General features: G+C 39.7%; 1 protein-coding gene across 2 annotated transcripts; it reads right to left on the bottom strand.

Annotated features, from left to right (window-relative positions):
* Window positions 1-27,735, bottom strand: ankrd49 (ankyrin repeat domain 49). Of its 2 annotated transcripts, none has more exons than XM_038713425.1 (3): window positions 27,646-27,735; window positions 24,968-25,188; window positions 1-749 (listed from the first exon to the last, which is right to left on the bottom strand). In XM_038713425.1, exons 2-3 carry the CDS (start codon window positions 25,184-25,186, stop codon window positions 273-275), a joined length of 696 nt encoding a protein of 231 aa, XP_038569353.1. In that variant the 5' UTR covers window positions 25,187-25,188; window positions 27,646-27,735; the 3' UTR covers window positions 1-272. The 2 variants fall into 2 exon arrangements, with proteins under 2 accessions (XP_038569353.1, XP_038569354.1); XM_038713426.1 differs by lacking the exon at window positions 27,646-27,735 and adding an exon at window positions 26,487-26,543.
* Between the last annotated feature and the right edge of the window lie 45 nt (window positions 27,736-27,780).

Genomic DNA, 27,780 nt, shown 5'->3' with positions numbered 1-27,780 from the left:
TGCATCTGATTACCATTTGCATTGATTTATTATGGTGGTTCAGTAGAAAACAGACATTGCTTCGACACCAGGAACATCAATAGAGGCTAAAGCATGTTTACATTCTGCTCATTTAATGACCAGTGTATACATACACAAGTTCAAGTAATGAACTCAGGTTAATTTCTCTGTGAAATAAACGTTCACGTACCCGCTTCCCATTCTGCTTGCAAGAACGAGAAGAGGGTAAAAACCATAAATGGGAGAATATGTGTCCACATCTGCGTTTTCATTCATGAGATGGGTACCACACTGACACAGTCCTCTACCATCTCAAACAGGAAGTGATGTGGGCCACTACGTCGGGCCACCTCACTGGCCGTCTCCCCGCTGCTGCTGCGGAGCCCCGGCTTCAGGTGTCGCTGAGAGAGGAGGAGCTCCAACGTGTGAGCGGAGTCCGTTTTTAAGGAGCTGGCGTGGGAAGCAGCAAGGTGAAGTGGTGTGAGCCCACCGTTGGTCTGGGCGTTCAGCTCGGCCCCGTGTTGCAGGAGAAGACTCGCCACAGTGTCGCGGCTCCAGCGGCAGGCGCTGTGAAGGGGCGTCCAGCCGTCGATGGTGCGAGGGTTGACCTTGGACCCCGCGGCGAGTAAAGCAGAAACAACATCAACATGGCCGCTGTATGCTGCGCGGTGCAGTGGAGTGTAACGATCCTCATCACAGCAGTGCACCAGCAAGGGATCGGAAATTAACAACCTCTGGACTGTTGGAAGCTGAAAGAAAACCACAGAAATGCTGAAAATCTACAAACTAATTATCTCATGAGATGTGTTTTACTTCCTGTAATTGGAATAATTCCTATCCTAAATAAATAAATAAATCCTAAGTAAATCATATATATATATATCAAAACATTTAGAGCAATATTTCCTTCTTCATTTGTATGAAGACCGCTGTGTAGACACTAGTGAAAAGAAGGTCTCAAACAAACAAAAAAAACTGTTCAGCCAGAAAGTCACTTGGATGGTCACCTTTGGGTAAGCAAGGATTCTACCCAGAAACCCCACAATTCATCTTTCGGAGCAAGAGGCTGACATCTGCTTTTCACAGATTTAGCCCAACAAAGCACCAGGACCTGATGGCCTATGTGGATGTGCTCTGAAGGAGTGTGCGAGCCAGCCAAAGGCTGTTTTAACTACACTATTCCAGTGTTTATTCTATACCTGCACTTTCCCTAATACATGGAAATATTCAAATCATAATAAATATCAAAAGAGCAGTACACAAATAGCCAAGGTCCAGACTTTCGTCCTATAGCCTTAACCCCCATACTGGCTACATGCATGGAGAAGGTTGTCAGCAAACATCTTTCCTCATAGTTAACATGAGGGAAGAAACGTCTTCCAGTATCTTCAACCAAGTCCAGTTGCCCTTGATTTTAACCTTCGTTGGATAACTATGACCTGGATGACTGAGAATCTTCATAGACATAGTTAACATGGTTTCCAATCATCTCCAGCAGAATAACATGTATGCATGGATTTTATTTATAAACTTTAACTCAGCTTTTAATACAATGCAAATACACATTCTGCTGCAACGGATTTTAGACTTCGGGGTAAAAGGGGGTCAAGTACCTTTTAACAGACCACCCACAGAGAGTCTGTGTCAGAGGAAAATGAACACAGGAGCACCTCAGGGTTGTGTTTTATCATCATTATTATTCTCTGTGTACACTAATGAGATGACACTGCAGGACAGCAATTTTAAGCCATTTAAATATGCTGATGACAAGGGACTTTCATAAGATGAGGATGTGTCTGATTACTTTGCACAGATTTCCAGGCTGCGGCAATGGTGTAGGTCCATCTGTCTCTCAATCAATGCTATAAAAGAGCTTATTTGATATCATGCAGAGCTGCCCCTGTTGCTCACACTCTGTGGTCAATCAGTGGAAATTGGAAATCAGCGGAAACCGTTTCACTGAAAATGTTGATTCCATATGTAATAAAACCAGTCAGAGACTGTTTTAATTAGGAAACAGAAGGAGTTTGGGGTCAGTCAACACATCCTTGAGAAAGTGTAGATTAGCCTGATAAGATTATCTTGTGTTTAATATCTCTGCCTGGTTTGAACATCAACACTTAAAAACAAGCTGGCCTGGATTGTACAACAGCAGGAAAGATAATAGGCTGACTACAGTACAGCTCCACATAGGAAAGCTCTGTCCATCATTGGTGACATTAAAAACCCCCTTCATACTGAGTTTGACACTTGTGGGAATCTCTGTAAGTTAAGGAGGGATAACGACTCACCAGGATGAATCCTTTAGATATGGTTTGGTATTACACTGTGTTATCACTCTGTACAGCTGATGCCTTTTCTCCCCGGCCAGGTTTCAATAAGTATTGCTGTGTAAGAATAAGCAAGTTTCCTGAAACCATCTGGGGTCAAGTGGGTGGGGAATAATGGTAAAATGACCCTACTTTTCAGCTGATTTATTATCTCAGAAAACACTTTCATAACGAGTTTATGGTCACAATCGCTAGTTTCAAGTCTTCTTCAATACAACATGATGCTGATTTAGTAAATTATGGTCCGATTTAGAGGAAAATAGACCATAAAGCAGAGTATGTTTCAGGGCGGATTTTCTACGATTGACAAGCCATTACAATGGCAACCTGTCAATCAAGCTACGGGTGACTCGTACCCACGGCACTGTGTAAATTTGACCAACGCCGTTGAAAAAGCTTATTAGGAGTTGGCTGTTAGCTCCACTGTCTCGTCCAAATATGGTCACGTCCAAAAAAAAACCTCAACATGTCGGTGCCCTATCAGCCAAACTTGAGGCTTCAAAACAGCAGTCCACAAACCAACGGGTGACATCACGATGACTACGTCCACTTCTTATATACAGTCTATGAGTCCAACCCAATATGATAAATGTTGAATGTGGTTCTCGTATTGCGTAACATGAAGACTTCATAGCTTTTCTTCAGGTAGGACTCTCATACAGCAACACTTGTCTTTGTAAAGAGAGAAACTGGATAAAGTTGCTAACCTGCCTGTTAGCTCGCTCTGGTCCATTTCAGTTACCATAAAGGCTTTAATATGTGTGCACTCCAAATGTAGGTGCGGCTGGCTTGATCGCCTTCTCATAAACGAGTGACAGAAAAAGCGGGTCAGACCATTTTGTTGCCTTTTCTAAGAAGTCAGCCACAGATAGAGTGGATGTGCTAGGAGACAATCTTCCACACTGCCGATATGCCAACGTAATTGTTTGGTAAAATTTAAATTGGTATTTTGAATTATTAGGCTGAACAACGAAAGTGCTATTTTTGCCTGATTAATTTTCGCGACCAAACATTCGGAAAAAACACTGTACCTAATTAGTGATACAAAAAACCTAGGGGGAGTGCATGTGGGTCTTACGTTAATCAACATTATGTACAAAATTAATTGTGTAAATTACGCTGGGGAAGATTTTTGTGAAGCATTGTTTAATTACCCACAGGGTGCACTTTTTTGCTGGATCATAATGCATTTGAGAGGTTTCAGGCTGCATTAAATGTGTTCGCTCTTTATCAACTGTTCATTCTGTGCCATTTAGTGCCTCGCAGTATGCAAAGTCACAAAGTGTTTCCATTCTTCAGCCTGATTTCTGCATTTATGTAGAACTAAACGTTGACTTTGCTGCAAGGGACAGCTTTATACTCGGCAGTGTTTTATTTATTTTTTTCTTTAATACTCCAATTGTGAAAAGACTATAGACATACTTCAGGACTTCTGCTGTGCATAAAAACAGCTTTTGTTCAGGCTTGTGTAGCTTAATATGTATCTAAAACAAACTAAGCAAACACATGAGACAGCAAGAACTTTTTAAGAAACAGTGAAAGAAATGATTAGCTTGTCAAAATGTTTCTTAGTGCTTTTCTGTATATCAGATTTTAAAAAGTTGTAACACATACTATCTTCAAAAAGAACATCTGAACACCAGCTGATGTCTTACATTTAAAATCAGTCACATTCCATTTAACCACTTCAAATGTGTTCAGAAATTTCAAACTAAATACAAATGAGAAAATAAACCAGGCAAGTCAATCACAGCTGTAGAAGACCACTTAAGGAAAGTTCCTATTATTATTATTATTATTTTTAAATCACCTGGCTATTACTTATCCTACAATCTGCTGTGTTAAAATTATTTTAGTTACATCTTTCAGAGCTGTACCAATCTCAATTGCCAGAAAATGAATCGGCAACAATTTTGATGATTGATTCAGGGGTCAGTGATTTTCACTCAAAACCTCAAACCATTCTCTGCTCACAGCTTCTCCATGAAGACGTGATGATTTGCTGCTTATCTCTGTTTTATATTATTGGATCTTTGGGTTTTGTATTAATCCCACTTAATGGAGCAATGCTGCATACTTTATTCTTGATCAGCATTCACAGCAGCCAGTCTTCCACAGACACATTAATTACTCTCCAGTGGCTCATCATTAAATATTACAATTTCAAAAGCAGAAAAAAGCACAAACACAACCATGTTATTGACAGTATTGTAGTTTTTCTCAATTGCTTACACGTTATCAAATAGCTGGGCTCATTTTCTTAAAACTCTGAACACAATAATTTGCACACAGAACACAACTCCACCAATCTCTCACAAAAACACAGCATTCAAAACAATGTTACGCTATAAATTAAATTTTGTCTTCAAATGACACACACACACAATCAAATGGAACATTTAAGAAAATATTATGATAGCATAAAATACCACTATGACAATCTTATCAGTAGGCCTTTTGCATTTTCAGTGTTCCACTACATACTGTACGTACAGTATTCTGTTTTTATACTCAAATATAAAAACACAAATACAGGAATAGAATGTTGTTATTGTGAAATACTGTCTATACATCTCAGCAAACACAGTTGTATTTGTAAAGTATTCTTCATGCAGAAGAAACTATAAAAAAGAGAAAATAAGCCTCCTGGGTATACTGTAAAGAAAAATACAAGGGTGGCTGCATCCTGTCTTATGTTTCGGGCTGGCCACAGCACCTCATCAACATCGCAGGCAATGTTCTCGTTGGCTGAGCAGCAGGAGAAGTAACACCTGCCATGGCGAATCAAGCCCTGAAAAGCTTCTACAGCTGTATCTGCCACAGAAGAGGTACACGCAGGGGGACTGTGGTCATAGACTCTAGACTGTAAATACTGTGAATAGTATGCAGGTATGAATACAGCTCCCAATCTCATGAAACATACTTCATGTTTTACAGTTCTATGGTCCACTTACTATGATTTTGTAATACTCTACTACAGTAATCACTGACTACTGTATCATTGTTCAGAGATCAGAGTTTATGGCTCTCCTTGGTCTTCCTCTTCCTCCTCCAACTCCACTTGCCTTTCTCTCCTATGTTGGCATCTCTTGCTCCAAAACAGAAGAGCTCACCTGTCCCTTTTACGGCTAAAGCTCGATTTCCTATTGAGCAAATATCAAGGTAGTTTATTATCATTACACAACACAAGGTTGCACGACAAAACCCGGCTTGTGTGTAGTGTTTTGAAAAAAGTTTGGTTTACAACTGCGTTTGTTTGAGAGTAAAGCAAGAAATGTGCTTGTTTTTTTAGGAGAATTGGTAGGGCCGGCCAATGGCCAGGGTGACATAGGTGGTTGCCTAGGGCGCAAAATGTCAGGGGGCGCCACAAGAGAAGGTTGTCGACTTGCCGCAATTGAACTCAGCCCAGCTGCTGTGACACTGTCGTATGCCGTGATAATAATTAAGTGCACCTCGCGCTGACGAGTCGTGTCGTTGTGTAGAGTTTTGCGATTTAAACATCTAAAATCTGAAGCGCAGCCTCGGTCTGTTTGGGACTGTGAGCTGCTGAAGTTAACGTGTGTGTGGATCTGTGGTGAGTGTTTTCCAGTTGGTTTCGGTTTCACATGCAAACATGCAGTCTGTGCACTGTGTATGTCAAACGGTCTAAAGGGGATAATTCCTGCGGAGCAATAAGTAATGCACAGCAGAGGGTAGACTTATGAATTCTCATCAAATGATGACGTTATGTCTCTTAATATTACGTTTGTTTTTTTTCAACCTGTCACAGATGTGGGAGAGATTCTGAATGTGCAGAAAGTTCTGAACATGAGCAGAAAACCTGCTAAAACACAGGATTTATTAAAGTCCAGGAGTTTTTAACTTTAATTAAAATTAACTTATTTGAGGTGAAAAGGTGCCACATGCACACCCCATTGCAAAAGACACAAAAGAGGAGAGAAGACTGAATCATGCCTGCATGTGTGCTGACTTGACAATTAGAAAGGTTGATTTACAGGAGAAATATTGGCTATTTAAAAGCAATAGCTACAGAATGTTTGAAAGCCTCACTGCATTATATTCTATACATTTTAATATTTTTAATTGTCACCTGCTGCCTGAATTTTGTGTTTCCCTTTACATAAATGAAAACCTTTCCACCATAAACTGAGGCAGAAAAGGCAGAAATTTCATCAGAATTCAGGAAATGTACATTTTTCTGGGGGAGGACCCCCAGACCCTCCTCTTCATTTGAGTCATCTCCACTATTGAAACTAAACCAATGCTCTTGCATTTAAAGAAATATAGCAAGAAGAACAGTCTCTGGGTTGACACACAGTTTCTGGAGGGGAATAGGTTTGGTCTCCTAATTTAGGCTCTGGTGTTGAGGTTGGCAAGTATGCTGATCACACCTATTCATTATCAGGGTATATACAGGAATCCAGAAGTGAAATTCAATACCTTTTCAACATAATTTAAGACTGCCGCGCCACTTTGTGCTGTAACCGGTTAAGCCTCACACCTTTAAAAGGGGAATTGTGGAGTTTTTAAAAGGAATTTAAACATATTTATAACATTTTATTGCCTATGCGTGACCAGGTTGTAACCTCACCTAAAAATTGAGGCATTCACCAACTTCCACAGTCGCATATAACAGCCTGTTTAGGCCTACTTTTTTCTATGTGAAAGACTTGTAGGATTTCCTGCAAAAATTCACTGTCTTACACAGGCTGTGATGTTTATGTGTGCAACATTACTGCAAAACATGTGAAACAGTGTGATTTTGTGTTTTAGTTGGTTCAAATAGATAACGTTAGCTTGCCTGCAAACGCCGACCAGTTGATAACTACCTGACAGATGTGTAACTTATTTTCAGTCACAAATATGTAAAGTGTATGCTGTTGGTTGCAATCTGAAACCTTACTGCTAGAAGCCACTAAAAACCACACAGCCCACCTTTAACTTACATTTACTATAAATAGATTGAGACTTTAAAAGTAAACACTGTTTTTGGGGTAACTTTCATCGACCATTGTATCAATACAACATAATTCAAATAGGCCAGAAGGGAACAAAGGTGAAGAGAATAAACTGAGTGATGGATAACGTTGGTAGTGTAGGCAGTGTAGCGCAGACATTTGCGATCAACAGCTGCTGTCTGCATCCTAAAGCTGATTTGTGTAAACTTTAATAAAACAGATGTAAAATAGAACAAGGGGAACATGTTGCTCTCAGGAGGAGGAGGAGGCTAGAAGCAGCACATATTGGCACAATGGCATCCTGGCTCTGGCTAAATCTTTCCACTACAGTGGCTCGATCCACAACCAAACTAGTACAAATGAGTGTATTAGTATAATATTATAACATTATATTAAAAGTACAATATAATAGTAAACTGTTAGTTTTATATTAATATGTTAATTATATGGTGAGACTATATTCATTATGATCAACAATAGTATACAGTCATGGCCAAAAGTGTTGGCACCCCTGAAATTTTCCCACAAAATCAAGTATTTCTCACAGAAGTATTGCATTAACACATGTTTTGCTATACCTGAACAGAACAAAAAAAAGAAGGAAAAAAAGCAAATTGGACATAATTGCACACAAAACTCCAAAAATGGGCTGGACAAAACTATTGGCACCCTTAACTTAATATTTGGTTGCACATCCTTTGGAAAAAATAACTGAAATCAATCGCTTCCTATAACCATTAATAAGCTTCTTACACCTCTCACCCGGAATTTTGGACCACTCTTCCTTTGCAAACTGCTCCAGGTCTCTCATATTGGAAGGGCGCCTTTTCCCAACAGCAATTTTAAGATCTCTCCACAGGTGTTCAATGGGATTTAGATCTGGACTCATTGCTGGCCACTTCAGAACTCTCCAGCGCTTTGTTGCCATCCATTTCTGTGTGCTTTTTGAAGTATGTTTGGGGTCATTGTCCTGCTGTTAGACCCATGATCTCGGACGCAAACCCAGCTTTTTGATACTGGGCCCTACATTGTGACCCAAAATCCTTTGGTAATCCTCAGATTTCATGATGCCTTGCACACAGTCAAGGCACACAGTGCCAGAGGCAGCAAAACAACCCCAAAACATCTTTGAACCTCCACCATATTTGACTGTAGGTACTGTGTTCTTTTCTTTGTAGGCCTAGGTATGTTTTCGGTAAACAGTAGAATGATGTGCTTTACCAAAAAGCTCTATCTTGGTCTCATCTGTCCACATATATATTATATTATATATATAATTATATTTCCCTGTTGTCTGCTGTCTTACCGCTTCACCTGCTGACAGCGTATCTTGGTCTTGTTTTTGAGTAACGGGGCTGTTCAAGCGGCCACAGAGCTCAGTCCAACCAAGTTTTGAACAATTAGCATTCGGGATCCGGTGTGATGGAAGGTTACGGTCGGTTGTGCTCATATATCAGTTTTCCGGTTTGCACGGATCTATTTTTAGGGGCATATGAGAGTGAAAGGCTCGCACGGTAGATCCTAGATCCCTGCGCCTAACGTCACACAGAATAATAACTCACTACGTTCTGCCTGTCTAGTAATTTCTCTATGCAATATAAATAAATACGTTCACCCACACTTTTACCATACAAACTCTTTGGACACAATGTTCACATTGACAAAAATATCTTCAAAATTTAATACCCTGTTAAATGGCGATCAAGACTTTTTAATACTTCAATGGCCTTAATTTTCGCAAAATTGATTTATTACCTTTTAAGACTTTTTAAGACCCCACGGACACCCTAATTATTGACCATGATTACTGACTTTGCTTTTCATCTGTACATGCTAAAATTGTGAGTTTGGCTGCAGAACGTTTAAAACATTCTTGAGGATAGGGGAGCGATGGCCTCAACCCATTAGGTGGACTTTTCGGGGGGCTGTAGCCACGATTTAGCTCGTAGACAGACCGGCTATTTGTAGCCCACTTTTAGTCAAAACGGTCAAAAATGATTAATTGTGGTTTTGCCTTGGCAGCAGGTGAGATGGTTGATATCACATTATTTTTGCAATAATATCTAATTAATATCTACAAGATATTAAGTGTCATTAAATTGACATAGTCTATCTGTAGCTAAGATTTAGCTCTTATTTGGACAGGCTACGTGTAGTCTGCTTTTAGCCCACCCCGCGAAATACAGGCAATCAGTGGTCTAAAATCAACAGCTTGGCTGTAGCCCTGTTTCACACCAAATTGGTTACATGTAGTTTTCACCCATGCAGCTACTGAGGTGCGTGACATCATATCATCAAATGCAAGTAAATGTTTGAAACATTTAAACTATCTTTATTTTCGCTGTAACGTTCCCTGCATTATCTTTTATTTTAATTTAAAATAAAATGCAATTACTATTTTCAACCACTAGATGGCAGCTGTAGCCCTACTGAGACATGACTACTGGCAACGCGAGACTTGAAAGTTAGTAGACATCAGGGACGGCCCTGGTAGACATCAGAGTTGCCAGATCTCGCGATAAACAAATTGGCCATTTTTAAACGAGGGATACGCTGTGGCTCAGGAGGTAGAGCGGGTTGTCCTTGGGCAAGATACTGACCCCGAATTGCTCCACCAGTTCCACCAGTGTATGAATGAGTGTGAATGTTAGTTTCTGTTGGAGCACTTAGGCTCAGTGAATGAATGTGAGTGACTGGTGAATGCAGATGTAGTGTAAAAGCGCTTTGAGTGGTCGAAAAGACTAGAAAGGCGCTATACAAGTACGGAGCATTTGCATTTTCATATATGTAGTCATTCATGTGTATTTGGTCTATTCTTGGGCTATGGATAGACGTAACTTTTCACTGACAGCCCAAATTCAACCTTGTTTTAGCCTAGACCCATTTTAACCATCTAATACACGTCTATATGTAGCCGTTCAATGGTGGTCTGATTGAGGACTAGACTGTTTTTGGGCTATGGTTAGACATCCACCAAACTTTCACAGCCCAAATTCAGCCCTGTTTTAGCCTAGATGTCTGGACTATGTTTAGACGTCTATTAGACGTCTTTTAACCATGAAATTGCTTGCTGCGATGTGTTTATTATGATCACTTAGCAAATGACAAACTGAACTGACCAAGCACTGACTACAACGGAGGCTGTCTTCTGACACAGTCACGCCAGACTCACACAGGAGGCTGGCTGCTTACCTGTTCAGGCGGTCCATAATATCACAAATAACATAACAAATAGTAAATCCATCTGTCCTCTCAGTCACAAACGGCTTGTTGACCTCTCAATCGTGCTGTGTGGGCTAGCGTTAAGCGCCACACATCAATGTTGTCACGCTGTGAAAAACAAATCAATATTCTGATAATGTCGACTAGCGGCGAAAATCATCTCCACCCAGTTGAGGAAACTCAACAAAATGTCAGGGGGCGCCACAAGAGAAGGTTGTCGACTTGCCGCAATTGAACTCAGCCCAGCTGCTGTGACACTGTCGTATGCCGTGATAATAATTAAGTGCACCTCGCGCTGACGAGTCGTGTCGTTGTGTAGAGTTTTGCGATTTAAACATCTAAAATCTGAAGCGCAGCCTCGGTCTGTTTGGGACTGTGAGCTGCTGAAGTTAACGTGTGTGTGGATCTGTGGTGAGTGTTTTCCAGTTGGTTTCGGTTTCACATGCAAACATGCAGTCTGTGCACTGTGTATGTCAAACGGTCTAAAGGGGATAATTCCTGCGGAGCAATAAGTAATGCACAGCAGAGGGTAGACTTATGAATTCTCATCAAATGATGACGTTATGTCTCTTAATATTACGTTTGTTTTTTTTCAACCTGTCACAGATGTGGGAGAGATTCTGAATGTGCAGAAAGTTCTGAACATGAGCAGAAAACCTGCTAAAACACAGGATTTATTAAAGTCCAGGAGTTTTTAACTTTAATTAAAATTAACTTATTTGAGGTGAAAAGGTGCCACATGCACACCCCATTGCAAAAGACACAAAAGAGGAGAGAAGACTGAATCATGCCTGCATGTGTGCTGACTTGACAATTAGAAAGGTTGATTTACAGGAGAAATATTGGCTATTTAAAAGCAATAGCTACAGAATGTTTGAAAGCCTCACTGCATTATATTCTATACATTTTAATATTTTTAATTGTCACCTGCTGCCTGAATTTTGTGTTTCCCTTTACATAAATGAAAACCTTTCCACCATAAACTGAGGCAGAAAAGGCAGAAATTTCATCAGAATTCAGGAAATGTACATTTTTCTGGGGGAGGACCCCCAGACCCTCCTCTTCATTTGAGTCATCTCCACTATTGAAACTAAACCAATGCTCTTGCATTTAAAGAAATATAGCAAGAAGAACAGTCTCTGGGTTGACACACAGTTTCTGGAGGGGAATAGGTTTGGTCTCCTAATTTAGGCTCTGGTGTTGAGGTTGGCAAGTATGCTGATCACACCTATTCATTATCAGGGTATATACAGGAATCCAGAAGTGAAATTCAATACCTTTTCAACATAATTTAAGACTGCCGCGCCACTTTGTGCTGTAACCGGTTAAGCCTCACACCTTTAAAAGGGGAATTGTGGAGTTTTTAAAAGGAATTTAAACATATTTATAACATTTTATTGCCTATGCGTGACCAGGTTGTAACCTCACCTAAAAATTGAGGCATTCACCAACTTCCACAGTCGCATATAACAGCCTGTTTAGGCCTACTTTTTTCTATGTGAAAGACTTGTAGGATTTCCTGCAAAAATTCACTGTCTTACACAGGCTGTGATGTTTATGTGTGCAACATTACTGCAAAACATGTGAAACAGTGTGATTTTGTGTTTTAGTTGGTTCAAATAGATAACGTTAGCTTGCCTGCAAACGCCGACCAGTTGATAACTACCTGACAGATGTGTAACTTATTTTCAGTCACAAATATGTAAAGTGTATGCTGTTGGTTGCAATCTGAAACCTTACTGCTAGAAGCCACTAAAAACCACACAGCCCACCTTTAACTTACATTTACTATAAATAGATTGAGACTTTAAAAGTAAACACTGTTTTTGGGGTAACTTTCATCGACCATTGTATCAATACAACATAATTCAAATAGGCCAGAAGGGAACAAAGGTGAAGAGAATAAACTGAGTGATGGATAACGTTGGTAGTGTAGGCAGTGTAGCGCAGACATTTGCGATCAACAGCTGCTGTCTGCATCCTAAAGCTGATTTGTGTAAACTTTAATAAAACAGATGTAAAATAGAACAAGGGGAACATGTTGCTCTCAGGAGGAGGAGGAGGCTAGAAGCAGCACATATTGGCACAATGGCATCCTGGCTCTGGCTAAATCTTTCCACTACAGTGGCTCGATCCACAACCAAACTAGTACAAATGAGTGTATTAGTATAATATTATAACATTATATTAAAAGTACAATATAATAGTAAACTGTTAGTTTTATATTAATATGTTAATTATATGGTGAGACTATATTCATTATGATCAACAATAGTATACAGTCATGGCCAAAAGTGTTGGCACCCCTGAAATTTTCCCACAAAATCAAGTATTTCTCACAGAAGTATTGCATTAACACATGTTTTGCTATACCTGAACAGAACAAAAAAAAGAAGGAAAAAAAGCAAATTGGACATAATTGCACACAAAACTCCAAAAATGGGCTGGACAAAACTATTGGCACCCTTAACTTAATATTTGGTTGCACATCCTTTGGAAAAAATAACTGAAATCAATCGCTTCCTATAACCATTAATAAGCTTCTTACACCTCTCACCCGGAATTTTGGACCACTCTTCCTTTGCAAACTGCTCCAGGTCTCTCATATTGGAAGGGCGCCTTTTCCCAACAGCAATTTTAAGATCTCTCCACAGGTGTTCAATGGGATTTAGATCTGGACTCATTGCTGGCCACTTCAGAACTCTCCAGCGCTTTGTTGCCATCCATTTCTGTGTGCTTTTTGAAGTATGTTTGGGGTCATTGTCCTGCTGTTAGACCCATGATCTCGGACGCAAACCCAGCTTTTTGATACTGGGCCCTACATTGTGACCCAAAATCCTTTGGTAATCCTCAGATTTCATGATGCCTTGCACACAGTCAAGGCACACAGTGCCAGAGGCAGCAAAACAACCCCAAAACATCTTTGAACCTCCACCATATTTGACTGTAGGTACTGTGTTCTTTTCTTTGTAGGCCTAGGTATGTTTTCGGTAAACAGTAGAATGATGTGCTTTACCAAAAAGCTCTATCTTGGTCTCATCTGTCCACATATATATATTATATTATATAATTATATTTCCCTGTTGTCTGCTGTCTTACCGCTTCACCTGCTGACAGCGTATCTTGGTCTTGTTTTTGAGTAACGGGGCTGTTCAAGCGGCCACAGAGCTCAGTCCAACCAAGTTTTGAACAATTAGCATTCGGGATCCGGTGTGATGGAAGGTTACGGTCGGTTGTGCTCATATATCAGTTTTCCGGTTTGCACGGATCTATTTTTAGGGGCATATGAGAGTGAAAGGCTCGCACGGTAGATCCTAGATCCCTGCGCCTAACGTCACACAGAATAATAACTCACTACGTTCTGCCTGTCTAGTAATTTCTCTATGCAATATAAATAAATACGTTCACCCACACTTTTACCATACAAACTCTTTGGACACAATGTTCACATTGACAAAAATATCTTCAAAATTTAATACCCTGTTAAATGGCGATCAAGACTTTTTAATACTTCAATGGCCTTAATTTTCGCAAAATTGATTTATTACCTTTTAAGACTTTTTAAGACCCCACGGACACCCTAATTATTGACCATGATTACTGACTTTGCTTTTCATCTGTACATGCTAAAATTGTGAGTTTGGCTGCAGAACGTTTAAAACATTCTTGAGGATAGGGGAGCGATGGCCTCAACCCATTAGGTGGACTTTTCGGGGGGCTGTAGCCACGATTTAGCTCGTAGACAGACCGGCTATTTGTAGCCCACTTTTAGTCAAAACGGTCAAAAATGATTAATTGTGGTTTTGCCTTGGCAGCAGGTGAGATGGTTGATATCACATTATTTTTGCAATAATATCTAATTAATATCTACAAGATATTAAGTGTCATTAAATTGACATAGTCTATCTGTAGCTAAGATTTAGCTCTTATTTGGACAGGCTACGTGTAGTCTGCTTTTAGCCCACCCCGCGAAATACAGGCAATCAGTGGTCTAAAATCAACAGCTTGGCTGTAGCCCTGTTTCACACCAAATTGGTTACATGTAGTTTTCACCCATGCAGCTACTGAGGTGCGTGACATCATATCATCAAATGCAAGTAAATGTTTGAAACATTTAAACTATCTTTATTTTCGCTGTAACGTTCCCTGCATTATCTTTTATTTTAATTTAAAATAAAATGCAATTACTATTTTCAACCACTAGATGGCAGCTGTAGCCCTACTGAGACATGACTACTGGCAACGCGAGACTTGAAAGTTAGTAGACATCAGGGACGGCCCTGGTAGACATCAGAGTTGCCAGATCTCGCGATAAACAAATTGGCCATTTTTAAACGAGGGATACGCTGTGGCTCAGGAGGTAGAGCGGGTTGTCCTTGGGCAAGATACTGACCCCGAATTGCTCCACCAGTTCCACCAGTGTATGAATGAGTGTGAATGTTAGTTTCTGTTGGAGCACTTAGGCTCAGTGAATGAATGTGAGTGACTGGTGAATGCAGATGTAGTGTAAAAGCGCTTTGAGTGGTCGAAAAGACTAGAAAGGCGCTATACAAGTACGGAGCATTTGCATTTTCATATATGTAGTCATTCATGTGTATTTGGTCTATTCTTGGGCTATGGATAGACGTAACTTTTCACTGACAGCCCAAATTCAACCTTGTTTTAGCCTAGACCCATTTTAACCATCTAATACACGTCTATATGTAGCCGTTCAATGGTGGTCTGATTGAGGACTAGACTGTTTTTGGGCTATGGTTAGACATCCACCAAACTTTCACAGCCCAAATTCAGCCCTGTTTTAGCCTAGATGTCTGGACTATGTTTAGACGTCTATTAGACGTCTTTTAACCATGAAATTGCTTGCTGCGATGTGTTTATTATGATCACTTAGCAAATGACAAACTGAACTGACCAAGCACTGACTACAACGGAGGCTGTCTTCTGACACAGTCACGCCAGACTCACACAGGAGGCTGGCTGCTTACCTGTTCAGGCGGTCCATAATATCACAAATAACATAACAAATAGTAAATCCATCTGTCCTCTCAGTCACAAACGGCTTGTTGACCTCTCAATCGTGCTGTGTGGGCTAGCGTTAAGCGCCACACATCAATGTTGTCACGCTGTGAAAAACAAATCAATATTCTGATAATGTCGACTAGCGGCGAAAATCATCTCCACCCAGTTGAGGAAACTCGGCATACGGCGTGATCGTAAAGTAACCCACGCACGAGACGCAGCCAGCAGACTCGCAGGTAGAGTTTTGCATTATAAACATCTAAAACCTGAAGCACAATCTGGCTCTGTTTGCGACTGTGAGCTGCACTTTATCGGAGCTGCAGAAGTTAACATGAGGATTTGCGCTGAGATGTCTGCCTGATTGGCAGTGATGGTTTCAGTTTCTACCTCTGATGACGTGCGGTGCACTTGTCTCATTCAGTACAGTCTGAAGGGGAGCACAGCAGAGTATAGGTCAGGTAGACTTTTAAAAAAGATTATGAATTCTCATTAAATAATGATGTTAGTCTCATAATATTACGATTTTCTTCCGTACATGTCTGAGAACACAGATATGTGAGATTCTGAATGTGCATAAAGTTTTGAACATGAGCAGAAAAGCTGCTGAAACAAAGTCCAGGAGTTTATAACTGAATTGAATTTAAATAATTAATCATCAAAGTAAAACAGATAACTTTTCAGTTTTGTTTATAAATCTGTTTGTATGAATTAAGCAAAACAAATATTATTTATTTTATCAATTTATAATGATTTATTATGTCACTAACAACTACAGACGATAATAAAGTAAAGAAACAACATTTTGATTTTGGGACGCTCTACGTTAACTTCAGGACGGTTCAAATTGTTCAGGACGGTTCGGGGAAGGAGGTCAAAAAAGTTAGTCTGGAGCCCTGGTAGAGGGGGGTAGGGGGGCTTTTCTTTTTGTAGTCCCACATGGAAATGTTACAACAATGGCATGTATCATCAGGTTTCTTTATACAGATTAAACTGTATGACTTGGAAACACTGTCATCCTCTTGTGCTCTAAGAGGTTGTTTAAAGTTAATAATGTTGAATTACTATTTCATATGCCATGGGCTATTTGGGATTTTTGGCATTATGCATATACGACACTAAAACATTTTTGCATTCAACTTTAATAAATCCATCCTAAGTCAATGACTAATTGTTTTAAATAATCATGGTCTCAGTGCTGACCAAAATAATTGTGATTTAACTGAGCAGACGTGCTGCATGCTGAAAATATTTGTGTGATCTTTCATGCTCAAACATTAACTGAAATAATTCCTCAGTGACCTGTTAATTTCACGTTGTGCTTTGACAAAAAACTGCCGTCAGAGTAAACGGTGAAAGGCCTAGTTGCTGGAATCATGTAGCCTACTCTGTTTAAGCACTAATAGCATTTCTCTGATCTTGACCTCCTGACCACGCAAATAAATGTTCTCTCTCAATTAAAAACAGCTTCCTCCACTGGGGATTTTAGCTCTACAATTAGTTTTCCCCCCACAAATAATTACAATGACTTCCCTCCTGACACAGCAGCTCAGTGGTCCTGAATTCATACAGAATCAGTCCTGACAAAGGCCTCTCTGTGTTTTTATGTTTTCTGTGTGTGTGTGTGTGTATATCCCAGTTCAAAATAGATGGATGTCAGGTACTAGAGCCCGACCGATTTATCGGCCGATATGAGCTAATTGCATTTAATCGGCATCGGCCGTTTATAAAAGCAGATATAGGACTATTAAAAAAAGAAACAAAAAGTCTGATCCTTTGCTCATGTCATGGGTTTTGCATAGTTTGCCCACCAGAGGGCGCGCTGCAACTCCCCTGTTAAATCACTGTCTTACCACAAAAACCACAGAACAAAACAATCAGCTGACCGGAGTTTCCCGGAGCTTACAGGCATGTGGCATTTAAAAACACGCAGAGGACTGTGTGAGCGGTGAATCGGTCTTTTGTCAAGTTAATTACATGACTTTAATAATTATAATAAAAACAGACCCAGTCACTTGTCTTCTCCTGAAAACATTCATGACTTGCTAACACTCCCGTTTTTCAATGCCATCTCCCGGCTTCCTCCCGGCTCACAGTGGTTGTTGGAAGCCACGTAACTGTACATTTATTCTGAAACAGTGTGGCTGTTCTAGTGAACGGTCCATATTTCATCACTTCTAAATATTCTCTAAAACCACGTAACGTTACAGCAGCTAACGCCGCCCGTTGCTAAATTAGCCACAATGCTAGTGCCGTGTTTATCAGTAGAGGAGCGCCAACGTCGTAATGAGCCATTAAAACTACAGTTTGACATATTCTAAATATATCTGCGAGCGGACATGTAAATAAACGTGAGCTGAACAAGAAAATAACGTAGCTTCCTGAAACTCCTCTTTTTGTGATCTTGTAGATGTGAAACGATGTAACGTTAGTCAGAGCCGTAACGGCTCTGGTTATAGTTATAACGTTAGATAAATGAAATCTCAAAGTTGCAGGTCCTCGTTGTAGACAGTCACGTAGTATTAGATGCATTCAATAGCAGCTCACTGGATCATAGACGGCGTGATTTATACCGATGATGAGAAATGGTTTCTTGTAGCTTTGGTTAGGGAGAGTGCTGGTAAAGGGATGAACTAGATGTGAATATGCTACATTGAAATTATGCCAGATTATGTGTAAAGTGAAATACACATGCTTATTCTCTCTCACTCTTTCTATTTACAGACGGCTGAAAAAGTTGCATGTTCCAGCAACAAATATTTATTGATATGCAATTGTTTACGTGTTCACTTTTTGAGACTGTAATCCATTTTATTAACATAATCCATTTAGGAAAAGGTTTTATAGCCCACATACATACCAGCTTTCAATATCGGCCTGTTCTAAGTGTAGTTTATACCGTAAAGTAGGGCTGAAACGATTTATCGGTTAAATCGATAAAATCGATTAATAAAATGCTTAGACGCAAATTCTTTGCATCGATGCTTTGTTTAATCTATGTAACTATACAGCACAGTGTTTCGCACGGACATTTATTACTGTCCCACATCGCGCTTACACTGTGAACACGACGTGATTATAATGGCGCTGTTTGCAAAGTGGAGGAAGATAGCGACGGACAAAGAAGAAAGTGTCCAACGTATGTTATTATTTCAAGCTAAAGAAAACAACAACTCTGTAATGTTACTGTCTGTCCGTCTTTGTCTTTATAGCGGTTATCTTTATAATAACAAACAAAAGCTGTTTCGTGTGCAGGATCGCTCATTTCCCGTTTCACATTCCCGTGTTTTCTTGACAAAACGTGGTTTGGAGACCAAGCAAAAGTACTTCTTAAACAACACATCGATGAATCGTTGAAATAATCTATCGAAGCTTCGAATACTAAATCACTGTTAGCTGCAGCCCTACCGTAAAGGGATCTAGTATCCAAATCATTCTCTAAATATAAATATCGGCTCATTTTCACTTTAATAATTGGCATCGACCCCCAAAATCCCCTATCGGTCGGGCTCTAGTGAACTCTGCTTAAAACTGGCCTCTGCATTTCAGATTTGTCACAGTAATGGTAAGATTCAACTTTAACAAACAGATGCCACATTTTAAAGCTATTAAAAACCATGAGAAGGGAGAGAAGAGAGAAAAGAGAGACACTAAAAGCTACTGATGATTCTGAGGAAGATGTCTGGGAGCAGAAGCAACAGGAGAGAGATAAAACATAATTATCTGTCTTATTATGCTGATACCAACAAAAGACCGCAAGCACCAGTGTCACAAGGAAAGGTCAAGCCCTGGAGATACAGCACAACTAGAGCAGTGTACTAAACTTCAATACTTTGTTGGTACTTATGTGTGTAAAAGCAGCAAGTGTAAAACTGTCAGCATCGAATGTCTGGTCAGATCCTAAATCATTCTTTGATTAGATAGTCCCTGACTTAAATCATTGTTACTTATTGTATACAGAACTTCACTAAAGCAGAGTTCTTGTTTGGCTACAGTGTTCAGTGAAAAAGTAAGGTAGTGAAAAATGATTGTTCTGATATCAGCACTAGAATCAAATCACTTAAAATGATACACACATTTAATATAGCCAGTCTATAAGAAGTCCACAGTCCTGCTAGTGAGGCGTGACTGAATGGATGAAAAATAAGGAGACAATTTTGCTTTTCAATTGGGATTTTTGAAGAGACGGTGATACTTTGATATTTCATATTCCACACTCCATATTTCTAACATGACATATTACAATAAAATGTAATTGGTACAGTTAACAGTGATGCAAAAGAAAATAATTTAAATACTAGCTTTAAAATATGGACAGTCGATTTTCACATGATGATTATAGGGAAAAACTCCACCTAGAATTATGACATTGCTATACGTATATAAAAAGAACATTAAATATAGATAGATGACTTTTATACATTGATTTCGCAACCACAACAATATAAAGAAAAACTGTCACGAGGTAATCTCAGTTCAGCTTCTGTCATTTTCAGTGAGCTTGGCATATGCCCCCTTCTCCAGCATGGGGCTTTTTCATCTGTCTTCATTCAAGAGCTTGGTCTTTCATTTTGAGAGCATGACTCACTGATCTCATGTTCAGATTTTGTAATGCTTTCCCCCAAAACGCTGTCCTCGCACTCAAACACATGCTTAGATTTCCTCTGCTTCTGCTCCCAGTGGCTCCCACTCAAGATATATTGTTGGACAGATTTACTGCACTCCTGCATCTATTTTATTAGAATAACAAATTAATCTAATAAAACTGAACAAATCACACATAAAAATCGTTTCCACCAACATGCACAGATTCGTTATTCTGACAGTCAGGAATCTTATGACTGAATAAACGCACTAGACAACACACTGGTCAGTAATGACAGGAGTTATGGTTATAAGACAATCCAGCAAAATGCCATTTGCCGTGTTTCCCTTATTTTCACCGTGTTTCCCTTATTTTCACTCAGGAGCGGCACGGCTTCACGAGCACAATAACACTCAGTACTTGGCAAGCTCCCTCTGCTCATTCATCAAAGGACATCTACTTAATATGTACTGTTACAAGAGCAGTGCAGCTCCTTTAAGGAATGTGTGCATGTATCCCGATTCTCAGTGGAATGGCACTGCTATTTTACTGGCATATTGTTAGGGCAAAACAACATCCCACTTTTGCCACAGATAACATTTACTAGCAGCTTTAGAGATGAAAATAACCACTTCTTTAAAGGCAGAGTTTTGTAAATTTAAATAATTCACCATCTTTGTGTTGATCTGTGTTTTGTTAAGCACTTGACATCAGTTTTAGCAAGAAGTATTCCTACATCTGAGTGCAACCTGTTCTGAAAGGTACGTACCCACAGATTATTTATTATTATGCAGCAGTGTGTCATAGTAATGTATGCTTCTGTGAAATATGTATCATGGATTAGATCATGACTTAATATTTGGCCTAATGAAAATGACTTTATGTGAATCCACAGGTCATTTTCAGGTTTCTTATCAAAAGCCCCTGCATGGGGAAGAAAATTATTTCTCTCTCTCTCTGTAGGTGGTTACCAGCAGTGGGAAGACCGTTACACCCTGGGGTTATATATGTTGAATAAAAACACAAATAGGACACCAACAGCAAGCACTGAGTTAACACTCATCCTTGCAGAGATGGGGAGATTCATAATCACACTGCCTGAATTTGTTAACTAGTTTGTTGTACAAAACTAACTTGAACAAAGCTATTGCAATATAATATATGCTTAATATTTAAAGACTTGTACCTTAAAATTGGTGTAGCTTCTGAATACACTTATACACTTCGACCACGATGGCAGCAAGCTCTATGGGTACTACAGGTGCTCTTGTAGCCCTCTTGACATAATCCTTTCTTTGCTTTCTTTTTAAACTACCAACTTTTTAATGACCAAATTTGTAAACGGGAATATGATCAAAAAACACTCCGCAGTTGCAAGATTTTATGTTCTGGACAAAATGCGATCCTCATGAGTTTTTGGAGGCACTCCTCAACAAACAAATGCACGCATGGCAAGAGAATGCAGGAGAAATAAATTAATCATCTCTCTTTGCCTTTTGTTATCGGGAGAAAATCAATCTCCTTGGGGAATTAGAGATTTTATGGTGGGCATGGAGGGTAGCTGGCTGCGGAAAGGAGGTGTGTTGGACGGCAGGTGTGTGGCAACGGTGTCAGAACGACGAGCATGTGGAGGGAGAACACCTCTCTGTGGGAGCAACAATGGATGTGACAGCACAGCAGAAACAGATCCCTCTCTCTCGGGAGAAGCAAACCTGGCGGGGGGAAGTTTCTGTAGCATCAGACTGGCTGTGCCAACGGAGCAGTCAGCAGTCGGAAACTGACGGCAGGGGACACACAGAGAGGTCTGCACAGACTCATGCTGGCTCTTCCGTGGTGGAAAAACTACAAGCAGAGCCTCCGATCCTGGACTTCAGTTTCACTAAAGGTCTACACATTATGCACCTCAATGTTCGCAGTCTTCTTTCCAAATTAGATGAGTTGAGATTGATCTGTTTACAATTGTAATCTTTTTCTCTAAAATTTCTGGCACATAAGGCTCATTTTCTAAATAAAAAAAACTTAAACCAAACCAAATGCTTTCATTCAGACACACTTAGCTCACATGCACTATTTACAATATTGGGTTTCACAAGAACAAGACAAGACGATATTTTAACACTATTTTGATGAAATATTCAATGCTGAAATATATAAATGGGGGTCTGGGGGTCCCCTAGAAAATATGGAGCACTAAACAATTTCCTGCATTCTGGAGACATTTTCTGCACCAATTTATGGTAGAATTGTCTTTATTTATATAAAGTGATTCAGATGACAATTCAAACAGAATATAATGCAGTACTCAGCAGCTTGTCTTTTTTGCTTAAGAAACTTTTTTTGGACAATGCACATTTGTTTCTTCTATATTTAAAATGGCACTGCATGTTATCTTATTGTGCAAATAAAACTTTCTCAAAGTATTTTCATTTGTTTTGTTTTTTAAAAACATTCTTCGTTGCAAGCTATTTTTCAAAATATATTTAACAAATGCTTTAAAAAAGTGATGGAGACCTGTCCCCAGTATCCCCAGCGTAATTACACCTACAAAATGAATCCGTGATGAAATGAATTTGTGCACTAAGAACTCTTAAGGGGTGAAATCAAAAATACTAACAAATTGTGCACTATGAGTTGTTACAATTAGTTACACCTTGGCTAGATAAGGTAATGTAATATAATATGCCAATTGCTTCAGTGATTATTCATCCTGTTCCGTATATGCATCTTAACGCTGTTTGAAATGCAGTGTTATATAGTATTGGCTTGAAAACAGCAGGGATAAGGAGTTGGGCTCCGGTTTGTTTTTTTCCTCGTCCAGGTGATCGGTGCATCTGGGGGATGTAAGTTTAATGTGCGTTAGCATGTCGGATGTTTCCATTCACATAACGTTACCCTACAACAGCGGTGCAACGCCGACACACAGACACGGTCCTCGTCTCATACACAACTGTCTCTCCGCTGCTGTTGTAACATTCACTGACCAGGAACCTGCAGGCGGGTCTTCCAGCTCCACTGTTTCATTAGTGCTCGCCAAAGTGCGAGCGCCACCGTCCTTGGCCTCAACTGCCACTTGTCCCATGTCTCTGGCTTTCTTACCAAACACACTTTCCCATTCTGAGTCATCGAGCTAACATTAGTAGCACGTCAGAGACGTTTTGTTTTCTTTCTTAACTGAATGATTCGCACCAGAGCTGGACGCCAGAGCTCGTGTACCACGAACACTCCACACTCCAGAGCGTAAAGCTAAACACTGACGTGAACAGTAACGTTACCTGTACGTTAGGGCATTTATGTAATCCTACGAAAGCACAAGAACAAATTTAAGACCTTGGCAAACGAAATTTAATACTTTGGTAATGAAATTTAAGACTTTTAAGGCCTTATTTTTGGAATATGAAATTTAAGACTTTTTTAATAGTTTTAAAACCCTGTTTTATGTAGTCTTAAGGAATATTTATTTGTAGTGGATGTTTTTGTGTTTATTTTATTTGTATTGGGATGTGTTTTTTTTTTTTTGTTGCTGTTTGTATTTGTTTTATTTTGGTCGTATTTTGTAAGGGTTGATTGTTCAGGATTACTTTACTCATCCATAGCTTGCCTTGCCATCTTTATCAGACTACAACGAGGACCACAATGGAAATAAGTTTGTAACTTATCCTCGGCAGTTCTGATAAATTTATAATGTCACTGTGATGGAATGTTGATGGCATTTATTTTTGTTACTGTCTAATAAATCAAATCAAATGTAAATCTTTCAAACACAGAATATAGATGAAGAGGGTATTTCTTTCTTACAATGTGGTGTATTGTGGTTTTGTACAGATTTCAAGACTCCTGACCAGTCAGTACCCGAAACTTGACAATTATATCAGGAGGCTGGCTGCTGTATAAAGCCCTTGGTATTGTAGATATAAAAAAGCTACGCACTGAATTATTATTTTTCTTTCATTTGATATGGATCAGGAGGACAATGCAAACTGTCAGATATCCCCCCAGAAGCTGAAGGTTATAATGCCCACTACTTAAAAATTCTGACAGAATTCAGAGGAGGAAAGAACACCATCTACATTACTCCACCCCAGGATGAATTTGATACTCCCCTTCCTCCTCCAGATGCACATGGCCTCCAGAAGATGCCTAAGGCAACTTGTAGAGTCGGAGCATCTAGCATGTCATTGCAAGTGCTGGCTGAGCAAGTGAAATCCTATGTGGACCAGTGACTACCAGGGGATGACTTTAATCTTCATGGAGGGGTAATTCAAATGTAATAAATTTACATTTTTTTCTCATCATTTCAAAGAAAGATTTTACAAATATTACCCCTAATACCCTTTTATTCTTCCCCCTGCCAGCTAGACAATGAGGTCATGCATGCGATATCAAAGACATGGCTCCTAGAAAATAGCTAATTAATATGCAGGTGGTCTACTACAGGTGGTTACTGAGAGTGTTGCATGTTAATTACTTAACCTTACAGTAGATCGCCCTTTAGTCCAAGAGACTTGTGATTGTGTCATTGTTAAAAAACCAATGAAGTCAATGACTATTTGGAATGAATATTCGGCTAGCGTGACCCCTGCTGCTCACCTTACGGTCATTCCCCCAAAGTACACATAAAAATATTATGCTGAATCTTTTTGTAAATTACATAACTTGACTTGCTGATTGTTATTTTATACATTCATTAACATTAAACATAAGTTATGTTTCATATTGAGGAGAGGGAGAGAGTGCAAGTGAGACATGGGTTAATCCTGTAGCAGGCAGTAGCCCATTTTAACCCTAGCCTACCACTACTGGGGCAACACAGGTAAGGTTTGAGTTTTTGAGTGGTGCCAGAACAAAGCGTCACTTACGCGATTGTTTTCTGCTGCCCACAGAATGAACTCCTTTGGTTTGTCTTTGAGAGTTTCTTCTTTTTCTAGATACCACTCCTCACTATGGTCCCCCTCTTCATCTTCCATCTCATTCTCCTCTTCCTTGCTTCCGGTCCACAGGCTGCTGGCCCCTCGGGGGATCAGGTGTCCATGTGTATTCAGAAGTTCGAGCTGGTTGAAATCCTCAGGAAACTCCATCACTTGAAATAGAAAGACACAAAGAAATTAGCCAGATGTACTGAACTTACTGAGGGAGGAATTATGTGAGAGAAAACTGAACAATTTAGAGAAATAATAACATGTCATACTTTTACCAGAGGAGAGTAAATTGAATTAGACATAAACCCCGCTGATAATTTCAATATGCAAATTTCACATCAAAATAATTTTAAATATTAACACAGGTCCTGAAAGGCCAAACTGCCTCAGGCAGTCTTTTTTACTCAGTTGTCATTTGTTACCTTGATTTTGAATAGGGTCAGACTAGTGACCTTTTAAAAAAAAAAGAAAAACGATATATATATATATATATATATATATATATATATATATATATATATATACATACACACACACACACACACAGTCAACTCACTTTTTTAAAATGGTCTTTTTTATTATATATTATTAGATTCCCCATTTCAGCTCTCAAAATGCTTTTGGGGTTTTTTTGCTTTTCTGTTTAATTTCATTGTAAATACATTGTCAAGAGAACAATTATTATTATTATTATTATTATTATTATTACTACTACGATTAATAGAAAATGATGATAGTTGCTGGTGTAAAGTTTCCTCTGACTTTTTACATTTAATGTACTGTTTGGTACTACACAAACAAATAATCAAACAATTGCTGTTTAGTAGAATGACAAGACATAACGATACCATACATATATATTTTACCTACCCCGTTTCGCTATATCAACGACGGTAGGGTGGACCAAGTACACTCACCTAAAGGATTATTAGGAACACCTGTTCAATTTCTCATTAATGCAATTATCTAATCAACCAATCACATGGCAGTTGCTTCAATGCATTTAGGGGTGTGGTCCTGGTCCAGACAAGTTCCTGAACTCCAAACTGAATGTCAGAATGGGAAAGAAAGTTTTTTTTCCAATTTTGAGCGTGGCATGGTTGTTGGTGCCAGACGGGCCGGTCTGAGTATTTCACAATCTGCTCAGTTACTGGGATTTTCACCCACAACCATTTCTAGGGTTTACAAAGAATGGTGTGAAAAGGGAAAAACATCCAGTATGCGGCAGTCCTGTGGGCGAAAATGCCTTGTTGATGCTAGAGGTCAGAGGAGAATAGGCCGACTGATTCAAGCTGATAGAAGAGCAACGTTGACTGAAATAACCACTCGTTACAACCGAGGTATGCAGCAAAGCATTTGTGAAGCCACAACACGCACAACCTTGAGGCGAAGACCCCACCGGGTACCACTCATCTCCACTACAAATAGGAAAAAGAGGCTACAATTTGCAAGAGCTCCCCAAAATTGGACAGTTGAAGACTGGAAATATGTTGCCTGGTCTGATGAGTCTCGATTTCTGTTGAGACATTCAGATGGTAGAGTCAGAATTTGGCGTAAACAGAATGAGAACATGGATCCATCATGCCTTGTTACCACTGTGCAGGCTGGTGGTGGTGGTGTAATGGTGTGGGGGATGTTTTCTTGGCACACTTTAGGCCCCTTAGTACCAATTGGGCATCGTTTAAATGCCACGGCCTACCTGAGCATTGTTTCTGACCATGTCCATCCCTTTATGGCCACCATGTACCCATCCTCTGATGGCTACTTCCAGCAGGATAATGCACCATGTCACAAAGCTCGAATCATTTCAAATTGGTTTCTTGAACATGACAATGAGTTCACTGTACTAAAATGGCCCCCACAGTCACCAGATCTCAACCCAACAGGGCATCTTTGGGATGTGGTGGAACGGGAGCTTCGTGCCCTGGATGTGCATCCCACAAATCTCCATCAACTGCAAGATGCTATCCTATCAATATGGGCCAACATTTCTAAAGAATGCTTTCAGCACCTTGTTGAATCAATGCCACGTAGAATTAAGGCAGTTCTGAAGGCGAAAGGGGGTCAAACACAGTATTAGTATGGTGTTCCTAATAATCCTTTAGGTGAGTGTATATCTCAGTCCAGTTCAGCAGCCCCACAAACTTAAGTCTCCAAAATGAATGAATGATAAACGCCACTCAAACAGTTTAAACAGAAGCCGAACAATATAACCTTGGGGTAACGTTAAGGTTTATTGCAGGGCTGTTGTAGCTAACGTTAGTGGTAGTGTAAACTTGATTTAGCTAGCTCGCTGTGTCTAACGAAAATGAACTGATCGCAGCGTATCAAGTGCTGTAGCCATCGCTAAACAGCACTTTAACGTTGTATACAAGAAACGCTCAGCTTAACATTGCACTAATGTGATTCGCTATGCTCCTTACGGCACTAACGTTTTCATTTAACACACAAAACTGTTACTTGAATTTATGTCATGGTCGAAGTTACGAAACTGGTGAAGCCAATGGTCATTTTGCGTTGACGTAGCAACATTTCTTATGTTCAAAATGACAACAATTCTCACTCATTTGGAGGATTTAAGAACTTAAAGGAATAAAATAGTACAATTTCACGCTCACCTTCCAGTATTGCGGGTTCATAACGAACCAAGGCCAGTTGTAGTGAAGGCACATGGGATATGTAGTTGTTTACCAAGTTAGCGTATGAGAGGCGCACTGTTAAAAGACACCACTACCCACAACTACTCGCGTCTT

This window comes from Micropterus salmoides, unplaced genomic scaffold (genome assembly GCF_014851395.1).
Source record: "Micropterus salmoides isolate LMB-PRFRI ecotype aquatic unplaced genomic scaffold, ASM1485139v1 Ms_hic_scaffold_12, whole genome shotgun sequence".
NCBI classification, from domain to species: domain Eukaryota; kingdom Metazoa; phylum Chordata; class Actinopteri; order Centrarchiformes; family Centrarchidae; genus Micropterus; species Micropterus salmoides.
The sequence above is the reverse complement of the archived record's forward strand: the minus strand, read 5'-3'. Positions and strand labels throughout refer to the sequence as shown.